Below are 15,237 nucleotides of genomic sequence, written 5' to 3' on the forward strand. Positions count from 1 at the left end.
GAAGTACAATTTCGAGAAAAAAGTTAAAATGTCGAGAAAAAAGTCGAAATGTCGAGAAAAAAGTTGAAATGTTGAAAAAAAAGTCGAAATGTCGAGAAAAAAGTAAAAATGTCGAAATATTGAAAAATGTCAAAATGTCGAGATTAATGTTGAAGTACAATTTCGAGAAAACAGTCGAAATGTCGAGAAAAAAGTGGAAATGTCGAGAAAAAAGTCAAAATGTTGAGAAAAAAGTTGAAATGTCGAGATTCATGTTGAAGTACAATTTCTAGAAAAAAGGTAAAATGTCGAGAAAAAAGTGGAAATGTTGAAAAAAAAGTGGAAATGTCGAGAAAAAAGTGGAAATGTCGAGAAAAAAGTCGAAATGTCGAGAAAAAAGTCGAAATGTTGAGAAAAAAGTTGAAATGTCGAGATTCATGTTGAAGTACAATTTCTAGAAAAAAGTTAAAATGTCGAGAAAAAAGTCGAAATGTCGAAAAAAAAGTCGAAAATCGGTTCAAAACGAGCCGACAATGGCACATGTCGTGTCTGCCCGGCTTTACAGTCCTCATCTGCAGTTTAAGCTCCAAATGGCTGATGTGAGAGTAACGCCCTCCTCCGTCTTCATCCCCAACGGGTGGAACAAGTCAAAGCAAACTTGAATAGAGAACCCCCCGAAACTGTACGTGCTACGTGAAAACTAAACCTCCGGGTCCTTTGCTACATGATGAATGAAACATGAAATGAAACCAGCAACCTACTGCACCACAGGGAGATGCAAACACGTTCTCATAACCTCCCGTTGTCAAACGTACCGTTTGTTTATTCTTCATTGTAGTTGACACTAATTCATTTGAACTATGTAAACATGTACTTACAAAAAGAGTCAAGGGTTAAAGGAGTTAAGGGAGTTAAAGGGGTTAGAGGGGTCGGCACAGTATTGGTGGGGTGTCGGGGGGGGGGTAGAGACGTGGGGGTGTCCGGGTGTCTTGGCGTGGAGTAGAAGTGTCTTCATGCTCAGTCCTTGTTCACGCTGCACCACGCGGCTGCAAAGACACATGAGAATGAAATCACATACCATTCCTGCAAAATTTGCATAATTTTGCATAAAACGGCATCCAAGGCAAAGCCAAAGTAAATTGAAAGCTGTTCTTGAACTGTTTGAAGTACAGAGATGGTTTAGGTCTCTTTCGAAAGGTGACACTATGAGGTTTTTTCTCCCAACACACTGAAATAGAAGGTTTTTATTTCCGCCGGAAATTTGTTTTGTAACCAGATGTCTGCAGATGAGTGAATCTGTGACGTATTAGCTGGAAAACATAATGGGACCACAGCATGAAGTCTTATCTAGTTTTAATTCAAAGTGCTTTATCCATCCATCCATCCATTATCTATACCCGCTTTATCCTTTACAGGGTCACGGGGGTCTGCTGGAGTCTATCCCAGCTCATTACAGGTGAGAGGCAGGGGTTACACCCTGGACAGGTCACCAGTCCATCACAGGCCACATATACAGACAACCAGACACTCACGCTCACACCTACGGGCAATTTAGAATCACCAATTTACCTAGCATGCATGTTTTTGGACTGTGGGAGGAAACCAGAGTACCCGGAGGAAACCCACGCAAGCACGGGGAGAACATGCAAACTCCACACAGAAAGGCCCCTGCTGGGCCTGGGAGTGGAACCGGGAACCTTCTTGCTGTGAGGAAGTGCTAACCACTAAGCCACCGTGCTTTACATCAAGGTTAAAAGTCCAGCTCCGCCACTGGCTCTGATGTTATTGGGCATGAATACAAGTATGTGGGGGCCAATCAATCCTGGTTAAGGAGGCTGACACCACCTCCACCTTTAAAACTAAACTTAAAACTTTCTGTTTAATAAAGCCTATAGTTAGTGTTTAGTAAACCTCTAGCTGGTGTTGGTAAATCTCTAGGTAGTGTAAACTCTAGTGTGTTAGAGTCAGTAGTCATAGTTGCAGCTACAGAACAAGACTATAATAGTTAGTCTCAAATATAGCTTCGCGGCTTATGCTGCAGGGGGGCACCGACATGATCCGCTGGGCGGTGCCTCTCACCCTTCTTCTCCTCTCCTCTTCCCTTCCTCTCTTCTCCATTTCCATTTTTATTTATTATAAATATCTCATAGCTATCATTTTTGTCAATCGTTCCTGTAGTTTCTTGTGCCGGCCCCCCTTTTTTCTCTTTTGTGCATGTTTGCAGGCCAGAGTTTCAGGAGCCTGTGGTCCCGGCCCAACGCCCGCCCCCCCCTGGTCATCCCGCTGCTGCTTCCACCTGCCTGCTGTGCTGCTGACGCCCCCGACCCCCCAGTCTGGCCTTAGGCAGGAGGGTCCCCCCTTATGATCCAGGTCCTGGTCCAGGTTTCTTCCCTCCTAAAGGGGAGTTTTTCTGGCCACTGTTTGGCTTAAGGTTTTTCTCCCACTAGGGGAGTTTTTACCTGCCATTGTTTATGTAATAATTGCTCGTGGGTTTATGTTTATGTTCATGTTCATGTTCTGGATCTCTGGACATTTTTCTCCCCCCATTGATATGTGTTTTCAAGTGTTTTTCAGTAGTTTATACTAATATATATCTAATATGATAAATGTGCAGCTATCGGATGTTTAACTGACCTGGCACGGCTACGGAGGACACGGTTTCCGGCTGGCACAGCGTGTCCACCTTCACATGCTGAAAGGCTTTGTTGGGAGCTGACTGGAGATGCCTGCAATGGAAAAGCACACACGCACACGTCCGTTCAGCTGCTCAAACTGCTTAGTACGCCCCATCGCCTTTACTGTAAGATCTGAAATATTAATGGCAGCAAGATCCTGTGGGCAGCGGAGCAGAAACTCCGAATCACCAGCAGCTCCGTCAGCAGCTTCTCCTCCATCACTAAATCATCAGGACCTGCTGCAGATCAACAATGCCATTTCAATGTGGAACACACTCTTGACATTAATGGAAGAATAGAGAGCGTTCTCTTTATACTGCAAATCACCAATCAATAAAAGCAGGGACAAGGAAAGACGGCATTCTCGGCTCCAGAAACCGCTGACTCAGCTGTATTCTCACACGCCAGATGAGCTTTTATTCCAGGAAGGAATTTCAATACTTTACTAGTAGATTGTGAATCAGTCCTTTGGCAGCAGTGAGTTTTCATTAACCCTTGTGCTGTCTTTGGGTCAAGGGAGGGTGAAGGGAGAAAAGATGGAAGGAAGGAAAGAAGGAAGGAAGGAAGAAAGGATGAAAGAAGGAAGGAAGTAGGAAAGGGAGTAAGGAAGGGAGTAAAGATGGAAGGGAGGAAAGAAGGGAAGAATGGAAGGAAGGGAGAAAGGAGAAAAGAAGGAAGGAAGTAGGAAAGGAAGGAAGGAATGGAAGGAAGGGAGAAAGAAGGAAAGAAGGAAGGTGTGAGATTAATCCAAGTTTATCATTGTGAAACTGCCAGAATCAGAATTAGAAAACTGCCTGTTATTCTCATGACATGCATTGGTAGTTCAGTGGTAGAATTCTCGCCTGCCACGCAGGAGGTTAAAACTGCTGACTTCCTCGTTGGTCAAATGGACCATTGTTTTTAGGCACATCAGTTCCAAGACCCCCATCACATGTTAACAGATGAGGGCTGCCCTTCCTGTGTTCCGTTAAGGGTTTGGGCTGTCCAACAACTGTCCCATTGTATTTTTAAGGTTTAAGGAGGTTTTGTCAGGGGGGTCGACTGACAGCCATCTCATTGTCTTTAAGTTGACCATCTCATGACAACAAAACCCCCTTGAACATTTCTTAAAAGGATGTCTGTTGCTCTGCACACCACAGATAAGTTACTTACTAACTGAAAAGTCATAAGGTGTGACTTTTCAACTATCATCTGATACCATGTCTGTGTGACCATCTGTTTCCTGTTTTTGTCAATTGTACATCTATACATTCACTGTTCCAAATATGGTCAAGTTTCCTGTCAGTTTTACCAAATAAAAAGCTTCCTGCAAGGGAGGGTCTTTGGGAAGCATTTGCTGTCAGGGGGCTGCCTCTGTCAGTATTGCTTTCCCCTCCTGCAGGAGCACCTGAAAAATCATTCCATAGTCTCCGGTGTCTTTTTCTAAGTTAATTAATGTATGTTGATGATTTAGAAACCTAACATTTTGGTGCCGAAAGACCCGGAATCTCTCGAGCTGTGACGATTGGGGTGGCATAAGATTCAACGGGCCATCTAAAAATCTGTCGACAGCCGTTCCCGACTTCAGGGACGGGGCCAGGTTGATCTTGCGCTGTTCCAGAGTCCAGACGACGAGATTTCCCAGCCAGGGGAAAGCACTAGGAGACTGGTGAGAAACCTCCTCTTACTTAATACCTGGGGTATTGAAGTATTTTTGTGTAAAATATGAGTGAAATTCTGTGTACTAACAAGTAGGTTAGTGAAAGAGGTGATTGGCAGCAGGTCGGGGACACGATTTTTATAGAAGGCATAGGGGCCTCTAAAAATACTATGCCTGGGGCAGTGCGTAAGGCCAACACAGGGGTTTCGGACCCGACAGAATAACAAGAAGAGGTTTCTTTGGAATGATTTTTAATGGGTTTTGTTTAATGTTCGTCTTGTCTATTGTTTGTCTAATGTTTGTCTGATGTTTATGACAGGAAAACTGTCTGTTCAATGTGGGGTTTCTAAAATTGAGAGGAAAAATTTAAATTGTTCACTAAAAAGATCAGGCTAAAACCAAACTGTTGAAAAAGGAAACTTGTGTTCTGAGAGAAACTTAAGAAAGAAAAATAACTGACTAAAAATAGCAGAGGCGTGGTTAAGCTGAAACTTATGCTTAAAGAATCTCTAAAAGATGCTTAATTGATGGGGAGACGTCCCTAAAAACTTTAGGTAAAATCTTGCGAAATAATAATATACGGAACTTAAAAAGAAGTAAATGGACTAATTTAAGACTAGAAGAAAAAACAAGAAAGTAGCAACCTGTGATGAAGAGACTGGGGAGGGGAGAGAGCTGCAGGCTGCAGCTGCGGGGCTGCAGCAGGGTGTGACTCTCTGTGTCTGTGTGACAAGCTGCAGCTCTCTGTGTGTGTCTCTGTGTGTGTGTGTGTATGTGAGAGACACTGTCTGTGTGGGTGTATTCATGACACGTTGTAAACAGCTGAAAGTTTCTGTCATTTTAAGAGAAAGAGAAATATGATTCTATTGACCTCATAGTTGTGCGTTAAAATGAGAAATTGAATCAAGACAGAAAAGGAAAAGATAGAAGATAGATAAGATAGAAAAAGATACGTAAAAGTCCTCATTCAGATCGTGATCTGCTTGAGCAGATTTTATGGTGCTTGGAGATGCAGCCTGTTCCTCCAATAGAGGAGGAGGGGCTGTTTGGGTCTGCCTGTAGCACAAAATATTAGATAGGGGTTGAATAGAAGAAACATGTTAGAATATGTTTGGATATTATAAGATAATATGTTAAGAGGTAAAACGTTTAAATTCGTATGAGCTTATCTGTCGAAGGTTTTGTTAAAATGATAACGACTGCAGCTGTGTGTCTGTGTGTGCGTGAGAGGATTCTCCGGTTTACGAGCGGCTGCAAGGCTCTGTGTCTGAGGGAGAACTTTTTTGTGTTTGCTGGGAAGGAGGGGGGTTTTGAGCTCTCCTCTTGGAAAAAACATAGAAAAATTGAGAAATATAGTTTGTTCTATCATTCTAAGCCCTGAATGAAGGCATAGAATCATAGAAGTTTTAAATTGGGTTAATTCACCATTTAATTTGCAGATTACTTTTGTAATACTGTATTTGACTCGGATTGTATGCAGGAGTAACAAACCCGTTGTACAATCTTTTTAGAAAAGAAGAACTCTGAGTGCATACTAGCTTATTCACACTGAAAATGTGTACATTTGTGATCAGTGTTGCTATCATTTAGTTTTGGAGTTAATTTGAAATGCACCAATTGAGTTTGGTTAGTTTAGTTTGAGGAGAAGTAATTTACACATTTGCACTGAAACACGAACCCACATATAGATGATCTGAAGTGTGTGTTTAATGTTAGTGAGTTTTTGTCTATGTGTAGTTTACGCATGGGAATTTATCCCACAATTTTCTTAAGACTTCTATGAGTCTTCATAAGAAGAGCATGCATTTGTGTTGCAGCATGCAAACAGAAGATTAAGAATCTCCTGAAGACTATATGATTAATCTGGAGACAATTTTCTGACAATTTTCTGACAATTTTCTGGCATTTCTTTTTGATTTGGGGAAAATATAGCTCAACAACAGTTGAGAAGGCATTATTTGATAGAATGCCTCCTTTCAGTCCGACGTTTTGTGACTGTGAATTATTGTTTATACATACAATATATATATATATATATATATAAGTTCACTGAAGACTACTGTTTACGTTGCAGAAGAGTTGCTGCACTGACAGTTTTTATGTGGTGTTACTTTAATAAGATCATAACCCACAACGTTTTTCAATGAGAAATTCTGTAGTCTAATCTACGGTGGGAGACAGAATTTTAAAGGTTTTGCCCCATCTAATCTGGTGATGGGAGGGGGGATCTCTGAGGGACATAGATATCCGACCCTAGAGAATGTTTAAGTCAGACCTGCCGACCTGCCAGGATGCAGAGGTCAAAAAGTGGGAGGGACACTTATCTGGGGAGGAGTCAGGACTCAGGCAGTCCTGACCCCCTCTATCCACTGTTGACATTAGAAACAATGCTCTTGCAAAAAGAAAAAAGCATTTGGCTAAATGAAGGTGCTACTGCAACTAGCTACTGTAACTTCAGAAGGCCTTTGTCTGGAGCGAAGCAAACTGGTGCTTCCAAGGAAGTTGTTCCCCCTGGTGGCTAAGTTGAGCCATAGGGAGTTTTTATGGCTCAACAGGAGGGAGTAGGGGTACATATGGTACATCATGAGGATTAAATACTAAATACCCTTTAAAAGTTTTTTAGTAGGAGCTTTCCGACATGTTGCAGATACAACATGAAAGGACCTATCCATTTGAAGTTGTTCATATGGATTTCATTCTTGGAGTGAACTAATGGCCTGTTAAGTTAAGGCTCAGGAAAGCCATGGCCTGAATGACGGCCATTAGTCGAACTGTACATGAGAATCGTCTTCTTGTACGCTGCTGTTTTCTTCCTCTCTCCCTCTCCTAAAGCAGGAACTGCTGAAACTGGGTGACTAGATCCTGAGTCGAGTGGTGAAACGTCATCACTCCGTCAGGACGGGCCCTTTTTGCTGTCCAGATCAGGACACCGGCAGCAGTAAAGGCTGCTGAACGATCTACTGCGTTCACCAGTTGCAGTGAAAGCTAGCGGAGAAACGTGCCAGGCTTGAGTAGGCAGGAAGTCGGGCGGTTCCAAAACCTTTGCCCACGGAAGAAATCATCTGATGCCTACTCGCCAGCCCAGCCTGAAGAGGAAGACTAGCCAAACTGACTTGCGACAACAAACTAGGAGAGGAGTCCGAGGAATGGAAGAGACTTTTTCACTACTGAGTCATGCTGACATAATGACTGAGATTCCGATTCTGACTATCACTGTCTTTGTACTTCTCTGTGTTTTCATTACCTGTATGTTTACGATGACACTGGAGTGTTTTATTTTGTTTACTGGTGAAGTTTCAAAATGATAAAAAGGAGGGAAATGTGAGATTAATCCAAGTTTATCATTGTGAAAATGCCAGAATCAGAATTAGAAAACTGCCTGTTATTCTCATGACATGCATTGGTAGTTCAGTGGTAGAATTCTCGCCTGCCACGCAGGAGGTTAAAACTGCTGACTTCCTTGTTGGTCAAATGGACCATTGTTTTTAGGCACATCAGTTCCAAGACCCCCATCACATGTTAACAGATGAGGGCTGCCCTTCCCGTGTTCCGTTAAGGGTTTGGGCTGTCCAACAACTGTCCCATTGTATTTTTAAGGTTTAAGGAGGTTTTGTCAGGGGGATCGACTGACAGCCATCTCATTGTCTTTAAGTTGACCATCTCATGACAACAAAACCCCCTTGAACATTTCTTAAAAGGATGTCTGTTGCTCTGCACACCAAAGTTACTTACTAACTGAAAAGTCATAAGGTGTGACTTTTCAACTATCATCTGATACCATGTCTGTGTGACCATCTGTTTCCTGTTTTTGTCAATTGTACATCTATACATTCACTGTTCCAAATATGGTCAAGTTTCCTGTCAGTTTTACCAAATAAAAAGCTTCCTGCAAGGGAGGGTCTTTGGGAAGCATTTGCTGTCAGGGGGCTGCCTCTGTCAGTATTGCTTTCCCCTCCTGCAGGAGCACCTGAAAAATCATTCCATAGTCTCCGGTGTCTTTTTCTAAGTTAATTAATGTATGTTGATGATTTAGAAATCTAACAGAAGGAAGTAGGAAAGGGAGTAAGGAAGGGAGAAAAGATGGAAGGGAGGAAAGAAGGGAGAAAAAAATGGAAGGAAGGGGGAAAGGAAGGAAAGAAGGGAGAAAAGGAAAGAAGGGAGGGAGGAAGGAATGGAGAAAAAGGAAAGAAAGAAGGGAGGGAAGAAGGAAGGAATGGAGAAAATAAGGGAAAAAGGAAGGAAAAGCAAAAAAGGTAATAAAGGAACGAATGACGGAAGGGAGGTAGGAAGAAAAAGGAGTAAAGGAGGGTAAAAAAGGAGGAAAAGAGGAAAGGAAGCAGGAAGGAGAGAGCATGGCAGGAGGAAAGAAGGATAGAAGAATTGGGTCATTTTGACCCAAAGACAGTACAAGGGTTAAAGGAGATGTTTAATTCTTGTTCTTGCTTTTGGCTCAAAGGGGTAAAAAAGTTTGACAAAATGAAAGAACTTTTAAAAGCAGCTTTTACTGATCTATACTGTTGTCCACACTCACCTCTTCCACTCCTCTTCCCCATCCCAGAACTCATAGACGACAAAGGACAAACCGTCGGGCAGACGCACTGCAGTCACACTGGAGCAGACACAGAGGGACAGAGTCAATAAAAGAGGGCACAGAGGGAGGAAGAGTTGAAAAGAAGAGAAGCAAGTACATCACATTTACTGGGAATCATTGAAGTGGCAGATGAGAAAGAGATGGAGAAGGAAAAATAACGGAGGGACTATTTGCACCAGGGTACAAATAGCAAGCCCCAGCTGATCTATTCACACCCTGTTGACACATGAAAACAATATTTGTTTTGTGATCAAATGTTTTCATTTATTTTTCATGATTTTCTTATTATCAACGACGGCATCCACAATGATGTTAAACAAGCATTAACACATATTCTCAGCCCCTTCAAACCCAGCCCTCGGACCTAAGCATTCCATGAAAACAATTGATAATGAAGAAAAACAGACACTACAAAGATAATAGAACAAAGGATAAAATAAAACAAAGGCAACACATAATAATATCAAAAACTGGACAAGTAGGCTATAGCTGCAACAAGGTCGTCTATGTCAATGTTAAATACATCTTTCAAGTTTGGCCTTCATTTGATCTGCTGCCATAAACCAAAATAAAATATTTAGTTGTTTTGCATCATGGATTGGGGCTGTAGATATTTCCAGGTAGATAATTTCAAGGAAGGTCAGATACCAATGTGGTTTCCATCTTACTGCTATTATCTTTTTTGCTGCTGTTAGGCCAGCAAGCAAAATTCGTTTTTGACATAGTGAAGTATTGATTGTTGATCAATTATTTAAAATAAGAGTTTGAGGGTTTATTGGAATATTCTGTACTGTTATGGAGGATAATGCAGTTGCAACCTGTTGCCAGACATTTGCAACAGGTTGGCATTCCCAGACCATGTGCATATGTCCATATGAAAACAATATTAAAACAAATGCGTTGCCCATGAGCACGTGCACCAAAGTCGAAATGTCGAGAGAAAAAGTCGAATTGTCAAGAAAAAAGTCAAAATTTCTTTAAAAAAGTCGAAATGTCGAGAAAAAATTCGAATTGTCGAGAAAAAAGTCAAAATTTCTTAAAAAAAGTTGAAATGTTGACATTTCAAAAAGGAAAGGAAAAAGAAAAAAAGAGAAAAAAAGGAAAAAGAGAAGAAAAAAGATAAGGAAAAAAAGAAGAAAAAAGAAAAACAGAAAAGAAAAGAAAAAAAGAAATAAAAAGAGAAAAAAACAAACAAACATTTGAAATATATTTCAACTTTTTTCTCGAAGTGCACAATAAAAAAAAGTTTTTTTACATTTCTTTTTTCTAATAATAAATGGGTGCAAATAGCATACATTGATATTGATAGCAGGGTGTAAATAGCCTAAGTCGAAAAATAAAGGACAGAGAAATTCTAAGACACAAAAAGTAGAAATGACTGGGATGAAATAAGAAATAAGACACCAGGCACAAGAAAACCATGGTCATTTGAAAAAAAACATCACTCTATTGTTGTCAAACCAAAAAGCGGAAAATTGCATCCATAAAAATGGAAACGAGCGATGATAAAGCTGAGCAGTGCGTGACCAGGTCAGCGCAAATGACTGGAATTTTATTGAGGGATTTTATAGTGTTTACAGTAATAAACACTCCCCCTCACTGCTTCCAGAGGAGCAGGAACATGCTGAATTACACACGCTCAACATTTTTAATGGAAATGCATCCACATGGGATCTTTGCCCAGCCCTGGTTTTCTCAGCATTAAAGTGCTGCAGCTTCAAACCACAACTATGGCTGATGGCATTATTATTTACACACATTAATATGTTCTCATTTGACAAATTACCTACAGTATAGACCAGGGCTCGGCAACCCAAAATGTTGAAAGATCCATATTGGACCAAAAACACAAAAAACAAATGTCTGGAGCCGCAAAAAATGAAAAGTCTTGTATCAACCTTAGAATGAAGACAACACATGTTGCATGTATCTGTATTAGTTATAACTGGGGGGAGATTTTGTTTTTCATTATGCACAAAGTCGAAATGTCTAGAAAAAAAGTGGAAATGTCGAGGAAATTGTCAAAATTTAGAGAAAAAAGTCGAAATGTCGAGAAAAAAGTCAAAATTTAGAGAAAAAGGCGAAATTTCGAGATTAAAAAGGAAAGGAAAAAGGAAGAAAAAAAGAGAAAAAAAAGGAAAAAAGAAGAAAAAAGAAAAAAATGAAGAAAAAAAGAGAAAAAGAAAAAAAGGAAGAAAAAAGGAAGAAAAAAAGGAAAAAAAGAAGAAGGAAAAAGGGGATGCGGCTCTAGAGCCGCGGGTTGCCGATGCCTGCTCTAGAGGAATGCAGCTGCTTCACAGGATCATTTAAACTTAGAGAGAAAATAAAAGTTGGCACAAACATAATCTTGTCAGCAGATACTTTTTTTTTGTCAGTGACTTGAGGTCTTCTGAATTGAGGTTTGATGGTCTTTCTCCAATTCCTCTCCAGGTCTGGGGGTTGGGAAGGTTCTGATTGGATAGGGGGGGGACCGGAAGTTAAACTACCGGAAGAAAAACTAACTTAGCTGATACAACTTTGAAAAGCTCACAATTTTGATGTTTCCTGTTTCCATCTGTTCTTTTAATGATTTCTATTTATTAAATAAATGGTCTCTGCTCTTGACCAGCGTTTACTGCTGCTGCATCTTGAAACTTTGTTTGGAAAACCAGCCCAGCAGGAATATAAGATCATGGAGACAGACGGGCGAGGGAACGAGCAGAAAGAAAGACCAGAATTAATTTAAAGAGGAATGAGTGTTTACATGATCTGGAATTATTCTATTCAGATTTAAAATCAGAATAAACCAGCCACTTACTTCAGAATTAAGTTTAATTCAGAATGGCCATTTTCATTGGGAATTAGGTGTTTACATGGTAATCTTTACTCATTTTAAATCGGATTTAATTGTAATTCTGAATTAAAGAGGAATTAAAGAGGGTATTTACACAGAGGATCCCATTTTTCAATCTAACCTACATTTAGTTTTGATATATTATATTTTTATACAGGTCGGGCTGTGCAGTGCAATTTGACACTTGATTTAGGGATGAAAGATTTCAATTTTTTTAGTCCCCAATTTCCTCCTGAAGCCAGAGACGTCTCTCCTACATCAAAAAGAATACTTTTATTTCACTGTACTGTAAGTGCTTGAGCCGTTTCATGGGGAGTAAATCACTGAGCTGCGTGATATTGCTTTTCTCCTGCAGATCTGTGAACCTGTACTTTGCTGAAAGTATATTCAGTAAAAGTAGAGGAAGAATAATATTCACACTGAGCTCCAACAACTGTGAGACAAAATAACAAAATAAGTTATTTTCTGTAAAGTCAATCGCATTAGTCCTTTTTGAGAAACTTTCTGCTGTTCTAATACTTTATCATTATGTGTACATGTGTAAATATGTAACTTTATGGCTCATGCAACATATTCAATTCAAAGCTGAAGATAGTAAAGAAGAAAAAACTGTGACTATTACCCCAAGTCACTAAATTAGTCTTAAATGGCGTTGTTTCTCTAGTGCCATACTGTGAAAGAACATACAGGACTGTCTCAGACAATTAGAATATTGTGATAAAGTCCTTTATTTTCTGTAATGCAAAAATGTCATGCATTCTGGATTCATTACAAATCAACTGAAATATTGCAAGACTTTTATTATTTTAATATTGCTGATCATGGCTTACAGCTTAAGAAAACTCAAATATCCTATCTCAAAAAATTAGAATATTCTGGGAATCTTAATCTTAAACTGTAAACCATAATCAACAATATTAAAATAATAAAAGGCTTGTAATATTTCAGTTGATTTGTAAAGAATCCAGAATGTATGACATTTTTGTTTTTTTAATTGCATTACAGAAAATAAAGAACTTTATCACAATATTCTAATTTTCTGAGACAGTCATGTACATCATGTAAAAAAAATGCTTCTTTTGGATTTTGGACCTTTCTTTCTTTCTTTCTTTTTTTTGCTCAAAAAGACTCACCAAATGTTCCTCAAACCACAACTTCAAAATTCTTTTACACAGATTTTGTAACGAGTTTGGCAGAAGTTTTGTTTTTCTCCAGACATATTTCCTTCCATTCGTATGGAAAGGCTACAGCTGGTTAAGAGGTTTATGATTTCTCTTGGCATGTTAGTTGTGAGAACAGTTTGTTTACATTGTTAGGCATATTTGCACTATTTTGCACTTTGCTGACAAAGTCACTTTGTGGTCTTACCAACAGTTACTTGTGTTGGTGGCCATAAAGTTAATGGTTATTTGTATATACAATAAAGTATTAAAAAAAACTTTTATTTTCAGCCAACTTAAAATTGTAATTTTAGTTATATATAACAAACTAAGATTTCATTTTAAGGTTACTTCAATATTTTATTTTAATGAAACCATACACTGCAAAAACTCAAAATCTTAACAAGAATATTTGTCTTATTTCTAGTTAAAATGTCTAATTTTTAGTCAAAAAATCTCATTACACTTAAAACAAGACTCATCACTGGAAAAAACAACAATTTTCACCTGTTTCAAGTAGATTTTCACTTAAAATAAGTAGAAAAATCTGCCAGTGGAACAAGATTTTTTTGCTTATAATGAGAAGATAAATCTTGTTCCACTGGTAGATTTTTCTACTTATTTCAATTGAAAATGTACTTGAAACAGGTGAAAATTGTCAAATAACAAGTTATTTTTCTGGTAATGACTCTTGTTTTAAGTGTAATGAGATTCTTTGACTAAAAATGAGACATTTTAACTAGAAATAAGACCAATATTCCTGGTAAGATTTTGAGTTTTTGCAGTGTTGTATTAGGTTAGAAAGGAGCAGGATTTTACTTTTGGGTTATGCAAATAATTGAGTTGGATAAACCAAAAACTTTAAGTTGCCTTTTAAATTTAAGCCTTAATTTTAAGTTGGATTAATGCAAAACATTGGTTTGAGAACAATTATTAAGTACATGTGACTTAAATCAATTGTGTTAATCTAACTCAACTTCATTTCAAAGAACTTAATTCATTTAGGTGTTACCAATTGAAACAATTCAATTAAGTTGGTCCAACTATTTTCTTTTTTCAGTGTATCATCTAGGGAAGAGTATAAGGGCCATGCAGGAGAAAAAATATTTGAGAGGGGAAGATTGTTTTTTATTGTGCACTTCAAAAAATAAGTTGAAATGACGAGAAAAAAGTCCAAATGTTGAGAAAAAAGTCAAAATTTCGAGAAAAAAGTCGAAATGTCGAGATTAATGTTGAAATACCATTTCAAGAATAAAGTCGAAATTTCGTGTATAAAGTCGGAATTTCGAGAATAAAGTTGAAATACATTTTGACTTTTTTCTCGAAATTGTACTTCAACATTAATTTTCCTTTCCTTTTTAATCTCAACATTTCTACTTTTTTCTCAACATTTCTACTTTTCTCTCAAAGTGCATAATGAAAAAAAAATCTTCCTCTTTTAAAATATTATTTTTATTTTTCTCCTGCCTGGCCCTAATACTCTTCTGTACATCATCTGCCTCCTCTGAAATATAAATGTAAAGGCTGAAATGGCTGACTGGAGCGTCAGGTTCTCTACCAAACCCTGTGCTGCCTGGAGGAAAGGCTGATACCAAAAATCCCAAGAGTTAAATAATTCCATCCCTTTATTTGGGCTTTTTATCCTGAACAACTCCCAGCAGCTCGTCCTGGGAGAGGTGGAAACTCAGCTCAGACATTTGTCTTCGTGGTCCCGGCCCTTCACTCCCCATGCATAGTTAATGCCTGCAGATGAGGGTGGGGATGGAGATGGAGATGGACTGGTAAATTTAGAGTTCTGCTGACTCAGCTCCGTGCACGGGCGTCACTGCCACAGCTGCATCGAGCCTGCAGTCCGACTCGTGCTTCCATCACTCCATTTCCACTGGCCGTTGAATAGATTTAGCTGTAACTGAGTTTAGCACCAATAACATGGATATTGTTTAACATCTCAGCTTTAGAACAAGCATTGATTCATAAAAATCCCTTCAGAGTTAGCAAAAGATCGTGCAGAAGTACAGAAGTCTGCATTTCTCATCACTCTTTTGGTTAAAAAGCAGATCTTGGTGATACGTGGATACAGGGAAATGTATCAGATCAGGAGGTGATTACTGCACTTTAGAAAAAGACAACATTTTTATGCCATTGTCTAGCACTTTTCCTTTTTCTGTCCTTGGGTCAAAATGTCCCAATTCTTCTATCCTCTTTCCTCCTGCCATGCTCTCTCCTTCCTTCTTCCTTTCCTCTTTTCCTCCTTTTTTACCCTCCTTTACTCCTTTTTCTTCCTACCTCCCTTTTGTCATTTGTTCCTTTATTACCTTCTTTGCTTTTCCTTCCTTCTTTCCTTATTTTATCCATTCCTT

General features: G+C 39.0%; 1 protein-coding gene across 1 annotated transcript in view; it reads right to left on the minus strand.

Moving 5' to 3' along the window:
• Nucleotides 1–331: 331 nt before the first annotated feature.
• Nucleotides 332–15,237, minus strand: part of necab2 (N-terminal EF-hand calcium binding protein 2) — a 236,510-nt gene continuing 221,604 nt past the window's right edge. The window contains exons 11-13 of the mRNA XM_061722310.1: nt 8,825–8,902; nt 2,614–2,705; nt 332–1,025 (exon numbers count right to left, since the gene is read on the minus strand). Of these exons, the coding sequence (XP_061578294.1) occupies nt 997–1,025; nt 2,614–2,705; nt 8,825–8,902 (199 nt within the window). The 3' untranslated portion in view covers nt 332–996. The remainder of the gene's footprint in view (nt 1,026–2,613; nt 2,706–8,824; nt 8,903–15,237) is intronic.

Source organism: Cololabis saira, chromosome 5 (assembly GCF_033807715.1).
Source record: "Cololabis saira isolate AMF1-May2022 chromosome 5, fColSai1.1, whole genome shotgun sequence".
NCBI classification, from domain to species: domain Eukaryota; kingdom Metazoa; phylum Chordata; class Actinopteri; order Beloniformes; family Belonidae; genus Cololabis; species Cololabis saira.